We start from the raw sequence: 13,014 nt of genomic DNA, 5'->3' as shown, positions 1-13,014 counted from the left end.
AAAATAAACAATATGGAAATAGGTTTTACATGATAATATGTGTATAACCCAGGTCGAATGGCCTCCCAACACTGGAGGGGGAAAAGAAGGGAGGAAGGGAGATAAGTTCAATCATATCACTTGGGAAAATTTGAGAGAAAACTTGTTATTACATGTAATTGGTAAAAAAATTAAGATTAAAATATACAAATTTTTAGAAATTTGAGTGGAAGAAATTTTTGATAGCTTGTCAATTTTTTTTTTCAATTTTGAGCAAAATATTTTTGAACACCATCATCCCAATGCATTTGGCTAAGTCTGCTCTTAGCTGTTTCCATTTTTTTTTTCAGAATGAACTCTCAATAAATTTGTTTAATTCATTAGCTCTTCTAGATCTTATAAGATATACGGGGTGTGTGTGTGCTTTAAATGGATTATAAGGTAATTTAGTGAGTAAATAGATCAGAAGATATTTTGCTGTCTATTTTGCAATGTACATCAAGGTCATCAGAGATGGATCCAGATAAAGGGAAAGATAACATGATGATAATACAGAAATACTCAAACATCATTTTGCTTCCATTATCTGTGAATGCTTTTTAGGCGGGGAAAGATAAATAAAAAAGAAAGCAAGTAAGGAGCAGCATCCAGAGATAAGTGAGGCATCTATCTCTCCTTAATAAGTTCAAGTTAACAAGGTCCTAAAAACTACATCCTTGTTTACTGAATCATCTGACAGATCTAATTGTTGTGAAATCTTGGAGAACGGGAGAAGTACACAGGAATAGAAAAAGACATATCCTTGTTTTTAAAGAAGGCAAGAGGGAAGAGTTTGCAGGCTATACAGCAATAAGAGCAACTTTTATTTTTTGGCAAAGTAATAGAATAGAATTATTGAACAATTATGAAAAATTACTAATGGAACAGTTTGTGAGTACTTAGAAAAGCAATAACTACTGAAAGCAAGTATGGTTCCTTCAAGCACAAGAGGTTCTAGGGGCTGCAAGTGGGTAGAGAGCCAGACCTGGGTTCAAATCTGGCCTCAAGCACTTCTTAGCTGACCTTACCACTCTTCTACTTTGGAATCAATACTAATGCCGATTCTAAGCCAGAAGGTAAGGGTTTAAAAACATGAGATACTAGACTAATCTCATTCCTTTTTTCAATTGGAAGACTATAGTCTGGTAGATCAGGAGATACTTGATATACTTCAATTAAGCAAAACATTGACATGATATTCTTGAGTAGAAAATGAAGAGATATGTGCTAGATGATAGGACAGTGAAGTGCATTTGGAACTGATTGAGTGACCAGAGCAAAAAACAGTAATTAATGACCATTTGGTGTCACCTTGGAAGAAGGTTTCCAGTGGAAAGGCTCCTGAGATTTCTTCTTGATCATATAGTATTCAAGATTTTATTAGTTAACTTGGGCAAAGGTCTTGAAGAAGGCATGCTTGAGAAATTTTCAAATGAAGCATAGAAGGATAAAAACATGTTGGATTTACAGAGTCCAGATCCCATTTCTTGGATCCTTGTTCTCCTTAACCAATAAAATCATTCTCAAAGGATATGCCTCAAGTCTCATTAGGTATGCCACAAATATCCTCCCTTCTTCATAAATTCTTTGTATACCAACATTCTTAGAATCATGCAAGCTCAAAACTTGTCATCTTTGCCTCTTCCTTCTCCCTACTCTGCTACTTCCAGTTAGTTGTGAAGTGTTATTGCTCTTTACTTTAACAACTCCTTGCTTTCCACCCCTAATCAGATCAATGCAAAAAAAAAAAAAGTAAAACTTCCTGGGTTTAAATCTGGCCTCAGAGCCTTCCTACCTGTGTGACCTTGGGCAAGTCACTTAGCCCCCATTGCCTAGCCCTTACTGCTCTTCTGCCTTGGAACCAATACTCAGTATTGATTCTACCACAGGAGGTAAGAGTTTATTAAAAAAAAATTTTAAGTGGAAAATGAGGAAGTGACAGTAACAAGCATAGACACTCCTTTCTAGGAGGTTGACTCTGAAAAGGAAAAGAGATATAGGACCACAGATTAAGGCATGACAGGAGTGAATGAAGGTTTCTGAAATAGATGATATCTGGGCATGTATGTAGGTGATGAGAAAGAAGTCAATGGATTAGAAAAGTATGAAGATGAGAGGAAATGGCTGAAGTGACAAGTTCCTGAAGGAGATGGGAGAAGGTCGGATTGAGTTCATAAGTAGTGGAGTGAGCTTGGGCAAGCAGGAGAAAGATTATCTCTTTAGCACAGATGTTTGTTCAATTAAGTCACTCACTCTATGTAAAGAAAGAAAAACCAGGAAACTGTACCTTCCAGCCTAACCCACTATTCTCTTGAGAGTAGAGTGGGAGGGATCAGATTCATTATTGCATTGGTATTGGGACCTCCCAATGAGGAAACTCTACCAAAGCAGACCAGTGCCTTCTTTACAAATTATGGTCTTAGAGCATTACATAATGTACTGAAAAATTGAATGACTTACTGAAGGACACACAGTCAAGGTGTTCAGAGGTGGCATTTGAACCTCATTCTTCCTGACTCTGAAGCCAGTTTTCTTATTCCCCTGCCTCTCCCCCCCACCCATGTTTATTCCAGGTTCTGGAAACAGAACTTAAAATGATCAATCTTCATGGAATATTCCCAAAATACTTCAGAGCTTTGGCCAATAAGTGCTTGCTAACTGACCTTTATAAGTATCGCTCAAAATGCATCTACATTTTACAAAACATATCTACTATTTTAGCTCCAAGCAGACTAAATAAGCATTCTATTAGGTGTTAGTTCTTCTAGTTTTGTTGAGGAATCAAGAGTGAAATGTCAAGAATTCTTTTGCCTAGATAAATGTTCAAAAATGAAACAAAATTTTAATAACTCAATTTTCAAAAGCAGCAAAAATAGTATTAGAAAAAACAGTATTTGGAAGAAAGGCATTATAAGAAAATTGATTTAGGGCTATTAAAGACTTCAGAAATCATATACTACATGCCCCTTATTTACAGTTGAGGAATGGGGTCTTAGAAAAGGGAGATTTTGAAAATTACATGTCCTAGTAATGGAGGATTTGGGGTGTCAATGGACCTTGGATCTAAGATCAAACAAAACAAAGGAACTTCATGAGACTCTCTAGAAAAGACTAATCTCTTACTCACCTATGTGTTCATCTGATTTTAAAGGGGCATTTTATGAATAAAATGGAAGGATCTTAGAACAGTGTGAATAGGCAAAATATCTTAAGATACACCCCCCTCCTTTCTCTTGCAGGAAGCTGTTACAGTCTGTTCAAATCAAAATAAAATCACATGGAATCTTAGATCTTTAAAACCAGTAGGGACTTAAAAGATAGTAGTGAAGTTAAGAGTCCCTATGGTCCAAGAAATTAAAGCTAGAGAACCTTATTATGTGAGAATTTTTAGATAAAACTCCAATAAAATCTTAGTACTAGAAGAGACTCCAGTGGTCATCTGGTCCTATCCTACATGAACATGATTCAATTATACAGCATCCTTGACAAATTCTCAACCAGGATCTGTTTGATGATCACTAAGGATGGGGAAGTCATGATCACCATTTCACTTTTAGACAGCTAATTTTTAAGAGTATTTTTTTTACATAGTGCCAAAATCTGCTTCTTTTAATTTTTATTTACTTTAATAACAAATTTTTATATAAGTTTTCTGAAGTTATATGATTCAAATTGTTTCCCTCCCCTCTTACTGGAGCTGGCATGCAATTCAATCTGGGTTAAATATGTATTATCACACAAAATATATTTCCATGTTATTCATTTTTGTAAGTTAATAATCTTATACCAACCCAAACCCTGAAGCATATAACCAAATATGCTTTCACCTTCCTTCCTATTCTAATAGTTCCTTCTCTGGAGGTGGATAGCATTCTTTTTCATAAGTCCCTCAGCATTGTTTTGGATCATTGTATTGCTGATAGTAGCTGTCTATCACAGTTGATCATTCCACAATATGGCTGTTACTCTGTACAATTTTTTTCCTGGTTCTCCTTATTTCACTCTGCATCAATTCATGTAGGTCTTTCCATATCTTTGTGACATCAACCTGTTCATTATTCTTTATAGTACAATAGTATTCCATCACTATCATATACCACAATTTGTTCAACCATTCCCCAATTAAGAGACATCTCCTTGGTTTCCGATTCTTTGTCATCACAAAAAGAGCAGCTATAAATATTTTTGTATGAGAAAGGCCTTTCCCATTTAAAAAATAATAATAGTGGTATTCATGGATCAAAAGATGTGCATTGTTTTATAGCCCTTTGGGTATAATTTCAAATTGTCTTCCAGAACGACTGGATCAGTTCACACCTCCACCAACATGGTGAATGTTGTCCCAATTTTGCCACAAAATGTCCCAATTTTGCTACATTCTCTCCAACATTTATCGTTGTCTTTTATGTCATATTGGCTAATCTGATAGGTGTGAGGTGGTACTTCAGAGGTGTTTTAATCTGCATTTCTCTAATTGAGGGATTTAGAACATTTTTTCATATGGTTATTGATAGTTTTGATTTCTTCATCTGAAAACTGCCTATTAATATCCTTTGACTATTTACCATTTGGGGAATGACTTGAATTCTTGTAAATTTGCACAATTAATTTAGCCCTTTATAAATCTGAGTAATTAGACCTTTGTCAGAGTTTTTTGTTATGAAGATTTTTTTCCCAATTTGTTGCTTCCCTTCTAATTTTAGTTGCATTGGTTTTGTTTGTACAAAAGCTTTTTCATTTAATGCAAACAAAATTATTTATTTTACATTTCCTAATTTTTTCTAACTCTTGTTTGGTCTTAAAATCTTTCCTTTCCCAAAGATCTGACATGTATACTATTCTGTGTTCACCTAATTTACGTATAGTTTCCTTCTTTATATTCAAGTCATTCACCCATTCTGAGTTTATCTTGGTATAGGGTGTGAGATGTTGATCTAAACCTAATCTCTCCCATGTTGTTTTCCAATTTTCCCAGCAGTTTTTGTCAAATAGTGGATTTTTGTCACCAAAACTGGGATCTTTGTGTTTATCATAGACTGTCTTGCTGAGGTAATTTACCCCAAGTCTATTCCACTGATCCACCCTTTTATTTCTTAGTCAGTACCAGATTGTTTTGATGGTTACTGCTTTATAGAACACTTTTTATTAGTTCCTTTGATCTTCTTGATCTTTTGTTTTGTTATTACTTTTTCTAGTTCTATAAAATAGTTTTTTGGTAGTTTTATTGTTTTGGCACTGAATAAATAAGTTCATTTAGGCAGGATTGTCATCTTTATTGTATTAGTTCAGCCTACCCATGAGCAATTAATGTTTTTCCAATTTTTAGATTTTTTGGAGAAAAGTGTTTTGTAATTGTGTTCGTATAATTCCTGCATTTGTCTTGGCAAATAGAGTCCCAAGTGTTTCACAAAATCTGGTTCTTGGACACTTTCTTCACTAATATTTTTGTTCTCTAAATTTAAACTCTCTATTGAAACAACCCTATCTTTTTCACTCAAAACCATGCCTTATCCATTCTATGTTTATGCTGTAGATTACTTCTCCACTCAGATTTCTAAATGCTTTGCAACAACTAAGGTATCTATGTTTGTGGAGGAAACTAAGATCATAATTGGTTTTGGTTTTGAAGAAGAGAATTAATAAACCATGAAGCCAAGGTCCATTAAAATAAGAGAACCAGGCTGCACAGAAAATCTCACCATTTTATAATCTTGGTTTAGAAACAGAGAAGGGCATAATATTTGAGGAATGTGTTTGGAATTTTTAAAAAAAATTGTCTTCTATTCCAAAATATCTCCCTTCTCTCACCCCCTTCCTACCAACTAAGAAGGCAAGATATACAATGCTCATTATAAACAATGTGCTTGGAAATTAGGATTGTACTTAGAAATAAACATCATTGAGGTATAGAGATGGTTGTGAAGGCACAGGAAGGGTCTGCCCTGTTGGGCACATGTCCATGATAATTTCAGGCAATTTCATTATGACTACCTGGTTCAAATGAGAATAATATTGGGAACACTGAAATTATTTTCTAGCCAGTAAATAGTTTAGGCATAGTGCCTTGGAGAATGGGTGCCCAATTCCTTCGTGAGGTTGTCAAAAGGCTATATTGAAGCATGAAGAACTGGTAACTAACTACCTCTGAGAAAAGTTTGTGAAAATTGGGTGATCAAAGAAATCTAGACCACAAGTATGAAAAAAAAATAGGACATGCCTCCCTTGCTAAAAGCACAAAGACAAAGGCCTCCAGGGAGTAGTTGCTATATTTAGAGTTAATGAAGCTAAAATCTGGTGATAACCTTGAAAGGGCAGGGCCCTGGCTCCAGAAATCCATTGTCAGAGCAGTCTTACATGGGGAATTTACTGAGGAAAAGCTAAATGAATTAATTCCTGGCTAAAACAAAAATGGCTTTCCCAAGTAGAACCCTGTGAAGAGAGTTCAGAGCTATGAATGCTGAAACCATACTTGGAAAAATAGAGGAAACAGGTGCAAAAGAAACAGTGATTCCTGGAGAAACCTTGATCTAGATTTTTCCAAAACCCAAATATGAGCAGAAAGGAACTGGCATGATAGACATTGGTGACATTCGGGGGAGGGAAGATGCTGAGAAGTTAATATCTAAGGCGGTTCCAGAATCAGGTTCAACAGTGTGCAAAAGGTCTCTGTATCAAATGATCTCTCCTAAAGTGCCAGCTGATGATTGACAAGTGATCATTACCAGTTTTTTAAACCCTTACCTTCCATCTTGGAGTCATTATTGTGTATTGGCTCCAAGGCAGAAGAGTGGTAAGGGTTAAGCAATAGGAGTTAAGTGACTTACCCAGGGTCACCCAGCTAGGAAGTGTCTGAGGTCAGATTTTAACCCAGGACCTTCTGTCTCTAGGCCTGGCTCTCAATCCACTGATCTCCCACATGTTCCCCCCCCCCACCCCCGCCATTACCTTTTTATGGCTTGGCTTTGAGCTTGCTCCTTAACACTTTTAAGCTACCTTATTTATTTGTACTTGGGGGTGAATAAAATTCACATACTTATTTTTAGAGAGAGAACCTCACATCACTTGTTTTGCATCCCTTACATGAGGGTCAAGTTCAGCAAAAGTCAATTTCTTTAGATGCCTCCTTCATAAAACCTTACCTGCCTTTCTCAGCTCCTCCATCTTCCTTTGTATATAAGTGTGGACCTGCATTAGTAGAACTGTTCTTGTGCTTTAAAATATGAGTCCACAAGATTGTGGGAGGCTGAATGGTCCCAGCAGAGGTCCAAAACAAGGCAAACAGACCCTGTAAAGAAATATCAATAAGGAGAGAACATGGAAAAGTAAGATATGAACCTAAGAACCTAGTGAAGAAAGAATCAGTATTATCTGGTGCTATATTGGATGGGGGGAATATTGGGGAATAGAGAAAGGAGGGTTGAAAGAAAGGAAAAATGGAAAAATTATTCAGAGGTGGTTAGTCATGGGGTTAGGGCTCCTGGGATGGGCAGACTGAAAGGGTCAGGGCTGAGCTTTGAGCTATCAAAATAGTACCATAAATGTCTTCTCCTGGCTCTGACACAAGGCTCCTGTCCTTAGAGAATGGCTCCAGCCGAACCAGCTGACAGAGAAAGCTTCCTACAGATCGTAAATCTCGCAAAATCAGATGTGAAGATGACATTGCAGAACAATCAGAGCAACACCTTGTTAGCAAAGCCCATGAGGTCCTTTCAGGTAAAGGGAGAGCAAAGGGGGGAAATGCGATGTGACAGTGTGGGGTGGGTTGATTGCATTGTGTCCTCCCATCATCATTGTCAGGTATCACACTTCAGTCAAACATCCCAATGCATCTGAACTGACTGGTCTCTCTAGAACAGGGAATCATATCTTTTCTTTTCTTTTCTTTTTCTTTTCTTTTCTTTTCTTTTCTTTTCTTTTCTTTTCTTTTCTTTTCTTTTCTTTTCTTTTCTTTTCTTTTCTTTTCTTTTCTTTTCTTTCTTTTCTTTTCTTTTCTTTTCTTTTCTTTTCTTTTCTTTTCTTTTCTTTTCTTTCCTTTCTCTTTCCTTTCCTTTCCTTTCCTTTTCCTTTCCTTTCCTTTCCTTTCCTTTCCTTTCCTTTCCTTTCCTTTCCTTTCCTTTCCTTTCCTTTCCTTTCCTTTCCTTTCCTTTCCTTTCCTTTCCTTTCCTTTCTTTCCTTTCCTTTCCTTTCCTTTCCTTTCCTTTCCTTTCCTTTCCTTTCCTTTCCTTTCCTTTCCTTTCCCTTTCCTTTCCTTTCCTTTCCCTTTCCCTTTCCTTTCCTTTCCCTTTCCCTTTCCTTTCCTTTCCTTTCCTTTTCCTTTCCTTTCCTTTCCTTTCCTTTCCTTTCCTTTCCCTTTCCTTTCCCTTTCCCTTTTCCTTTCCTTTCCTTTCTTTCCTTTCCTTTCCTTTCCTTTCCTTCCTTTCCTTTCCTTTCCTTTCCTTTCCTTTTCCTTTCTTTCCTTTCCTTTCCTTTCCTTTCCTTTCCTTTCCTTTCCTTTTCTTTTCTCTTCTCTCTCTTTTCTTTTCTTTTCACCTTTTTGTCATCAGTCTCTTTGTCAGTGTGGCTAAGCCTATGGACCCTTTCTCAGAATAATTTTTTTAAACATATTAAATAAAATACAATATAACTGACTAAAAAGAAAGCAGTTATATTGAAATAAAAATGTGGTTTCTCCATCCAAATCGATGGATTTCCTTTAATCTATCCAGTGATTTCTTAGGGATCCATGGACCTCTAGGTAGGAATCTTTGCCCTAAGCACCTTTGAACAATAGAGCAGGTGATGAGAATTATTAATATTCCTTCTTTAAATTAGGGAACTAAAACAAAAGTAGAGCAAAGTCAATCCATGTTAGACTGAGTGTGAAACAAAACCATAGGATACTAGAACTGGAGACCATCTAGTACAACCATCTTATTAAAAAAAAAAAGCCTTACCTTCTGTCTTAGAATCAATACTAAGTAAGAAGGCTTAGGTAATTAGGGTTAAGTAACTTACCCCAGGGTCACACAGCCAGAAAGTTACTGAGGACAGATTTGAACCCAGGGCCTCTCATCTTTATCTATCCATAGAGCCACCTAGCTGCCCCTCCTCTCATTTTTGGTATAAAATTTAGCTTTTACTTGAAATTATAGAATTGAACTAGGTGAGTTTATGCCACTATAGCTAATGTCATGGGGCTTAAGTCATGTATAAGGTCCAAAATTTGGATGTATCGGTGTGGCATGCCATGACTTATCAACTTTTAAGGCAGGATGACAATATCCGAACCATTAAAAGGCACTCGACATTAATATTTAATAATAAGGACTCACAACATCTGTGAACCAAAAGAAGCAGTAAGTATAACAACAGATCACTGTGACTGCTGAAGTGAAGCCATCAGAAATTTCTGCACTTCCTAGCATGGCATCACTCCATAAAGTAGTGTTTTGATTATCAAAAGCATATTAAACTAAGAGGAGCAGAGGAAGGGGAAGAGGTATTCCCTTCTTTGTACAACAGGCTGATGATTTGCCATCAAATGATATTAGAGTAAAGATTGTGATTGATTTTAAGTTCTTATTTGCTTTTTCATTCCATTTGAATCTTCATAGTTGCAAATTGCAGCAATTTACTAGAGGATTTTTACTGCAATAAAATTTATCCCTTCAAAGATCTATTTTTCCATTGCCTATTTATTGAAATGCAAAACAAAGTCAAGTATAAATGGAAATGTTGGAGGCAGATATGAAGAGATATTAATTTGAATTTGCCTTTAACTGGAATAAAAAGGGGGACACCAAACCTCAGAAATTACAGGTTTCCTTATTAGTATTTGTATTTGAGAAACTGAATGCAGAATTCATAAAAGTAAAATAAATTTGTATAACAATAGTAACTAGCATTTGTATAATGCTTTCAAGTTTGCAGAGCACTTTATATATGATAATTCTTTTGGTCCTCAACAACAGTCCTGTGAAATAGATGCTGTTGTTATCCTTATTTTATAGGTGGAGAAGCTGAAGCTGAGGTAGATTAAGTAATTTGCCCATGGTCACTGGGCTAATAAGTGTCCCAGCCAGGAACTCTTCTAGTTCAGACTCCAAGAAGAGCACTCTAACCCCTACACTACCTGGCTGCTTCTATGTTTAGTTTTTAATGAAGGAATGAAAAAGCATTTATTAAACACCTACTATGTTCTAAGTGCTCTATTTAGCATTTGTAATAATAAGGAATTAAAAAAAGATGATCCCTGCTGTCAAGGAGCTCACCCTCTAACAGGGTGAGACAACACATATAGGAGGGCTCAGAAGCAGGACAGAAGGTCCTAAGGGTATAGTGATAGGACTGACTGATGGCAAACCCCCAAGAGTTCTTTGGGTTGTCTACCCTGAAAAGCTACGACTGCCCCACCATCAATAGAAAAGAAAAATTGGAATGGAGATTTTTTTCTCGGGTTTGATGTATTATTTTATTGATTAGTCTTTACAAAGCGATGGAGAAAATGTCAATAATGTTGAATAAACATAGAAGTTACATCAAAATGTCAATAATGTTGATCAAACATAAAAGTATTTCATGCAGCTGGTTGTTAAACATTATAACGTACCCTTTTCTATTACTATTTATACTTTAAGCAAAAATCAGTAGGCAATAAACATTCAGTAAATGCTCATTAAAAACATAGCACTGTGCTAGGATACAATATAGGCTGATACAGAATAAGTTTAGAGCATTCTCTTGTTTCCTATTAGCTTTACTTCCCTCCCTGCCACCCCTGCCAATAATTAGTGGGACTTTGTATCTAACAGAGATTGAGAATTTTCATTTGGCAGACCCTATCCATCAGACTCACTCTTCAAGGTTGCTCCCTACCACCTGGCTCAATCCATTATCCCCCTGTGATAGGATTACTATCTGTCACCTCCATAAAGGATAGATAAGGTCTTCCCCTAAAAGACAAGGATTTGGTCATCAGAATTGGAGTGGTTTTGGGGGCTAAGGATAAGTTCCATCTTAATTGATGTAGTTTCCAGGAGGCCTATAACCATATTGATGCTGTCACCTAATGGTATAAAATGGCCCACTGACTTGGTGTCAACACTCTTCAGACATGTTGGATGATATGGAATGGAGATTTGGGGTTTCCTTTGGTAGAAGTAGGGAGTGATGCTAAGAGGAAGTGTTTCATGAAGTGGCCAAAAGGAGAATGTTGATGGAGGGCTCTGGGGCAGCCTGAGATGGGGAGGCAGTTTTATACCAGCTCTGGATGTAGCTCTGAAATGGCCCGGGTTGGAGGAAGGGTTGTTCTGCTCATCCTCTATTGGAGATCTAAAGGACTGAATAGATGGAAAGAAGATTACAAAGTGCCTTTGCCATTTGGACTGATCTAAGGACCCCACTCCATATATCTCTGCACTCTATCTCTCCATCCCTTCATGCTCACATGATTCCCAGAAGGGAATAAAGATGGAAGACCTAATGAGCTCACATTTGCTTTCTGTACAGCAAACTCCAAAATATTCCAAACTCCTTCTGAACACTGAGAGCCAAAGCTTCCAATTTCAGCTACAGTCCCGTAGCTCATCTGTCAACACTGAGCATGTGGTGGAAGAGAAGAGCCGATACAGTCTGGTCATTCATGGCAATGGAAGCAGAGTCTCCAGTATTTTGGTAAGGCCCATAGAGAAAATTAATTACACAATCAAGGGTGGTTTTGATGGCTTAAGGGAGTAGGAAAAAAGGAGGGAAGGGAAAGAAATGAAGGACAAGAGACTTGGTATTAGCATAAATGTGGAGCACCAGAAAAGTACATATACAAACATGGGAAAAGTGCAGAGAGAAGATGCTTTCTGAACTTCATTTTTATCTAAACTGGTCAAAGGAGGGCTTAAACATAAGCACACGCACACACAAGATTGGTATAGAAATACAGTAAACTCAGTAAGCAAACAGGCAGAGACAGAGAGAATAGGGGCATAATATGAGCAGGAAGGTAGTTTTTTGTTTTAAAAATCCTTATCTTCTGTTTTAGAATCAATACTGTGTATAGGTTCCAAGGTAGAAGAGCTGTAAGAGCTAGGCAATGGAACCAATACACACTGAGGCCAAATTTGAACACAAGACTTCCTGCCTCTAGATCCAACTCTCAACCCACTGAGCCACCTATTGGATCCCTGGAAGGTAGAGTTGAGGAGACAATACGCACATTAACATAATATTTCACCCATAAAATGGAGGAGGATAGCAGAAGAGATTAGAAAGCAGAATCCTATAATATTATATTACTTATAATAAACATCAAGATTCACACAATTGTGCGACTGGAGCAGAATTAATTATGCTTCCAATGAAGTAAAAAATAAAAATACTAGAGGTCGCAGTCATAATCTCAAGGCAATGGTAAAAAACAGACACAGGAAACTATATTATATTAAATTTGATCAGACATAATGCTATGGCATCAATACTTCCATATGAAAGTTAAGGGGTTAATATCTAAGTACTTTAAGGAAAAAATATTAGATTAAGCTTATGTCACAGTGCCAATTATGCTTTCAGAAAAATTACTTGTAGTAGTAGGTTTAAAGGTTTATGAAATACTCTTAAGTAAAGTTGATTTCTTGTCATTCATGGTAGTTATGTTCTTTAAAATCCTCACAAATACTGAATTATTCACTAGTGAACCATTGCTTCTAGGAGAAATGCAGCCATAGGTTCCTATGAAGCTGTGGTCACAACATTTACTATAGGACTTTCTAGAGCGACCTCACATCCAGATCAAGAATTTCCTCTTCCTTTTTCTGACTGTACCATGTTATTGATTCATTAACACTGACCTCATAGCTAGCAGCACTCTTGCTGGTACCCAGAGAAAGCCTACCTCACATGGGTATCTCTCTTGAAGATGCCTCACAGCTTTCTTGCACTTAGCAACACAAGGCAGTACTTAAGCAGAATATTTGGGGGGCTTTTAAAATGGCATGTCATCAACAAAAAGCATAAAAAGATGAAAAA

General features: G+C 36.8%; 1 protein-coding gene across 4 annotated transcripts in view; it reads left to right on the top strand.

The window, feature by feature from the left end:
- Window positions 1–13,014, top strand: part of LOC100017669 (solute carrier family 15 member 2-like) — a 93,145-nt gene that overhangs the window by 66,863 nt on the left and 13,268 nt on the right. For all 4 annotated transcript variants that reach the window (XM_016433492.2, XM_016433490.2, XM_007494022.3 and 1 more), the window contains 2 exons: window positions 7,597–7,731; window positions 11,506–11,670. In XM_016433492.2, coding sequence (XP_016288978.1) covers window positions 7,597–7,731; window positions 11,506–11,670 — 300 coding nt within the window. The remainder of the gene's footprint in view (window positions 1–7,596; window positions 7,732–11,505; window positions 11,671–13,014) is intronic.

The sequence above is a fragment of the Monodelphis domestica genome, chromosome 4, assembly GCF_027887165.1.
Source record: "Monodelphis domestica isolate mMonDom1 chromosome 4, mMonDom1.pri, whole genome shotgun sequence".
Taxonomy (NCBI): Eukaryota; Metazoa; Chordata; class Mammalia; order Didelphimorphia; family Didelphidae; genus Monodelphis; species Monodelphis domestica.
The sequence above is the reverse complement of the archived record's forward strand: the minus strand, read 5'-3'. Positions and strand labels throughout refer to the sequence as shown.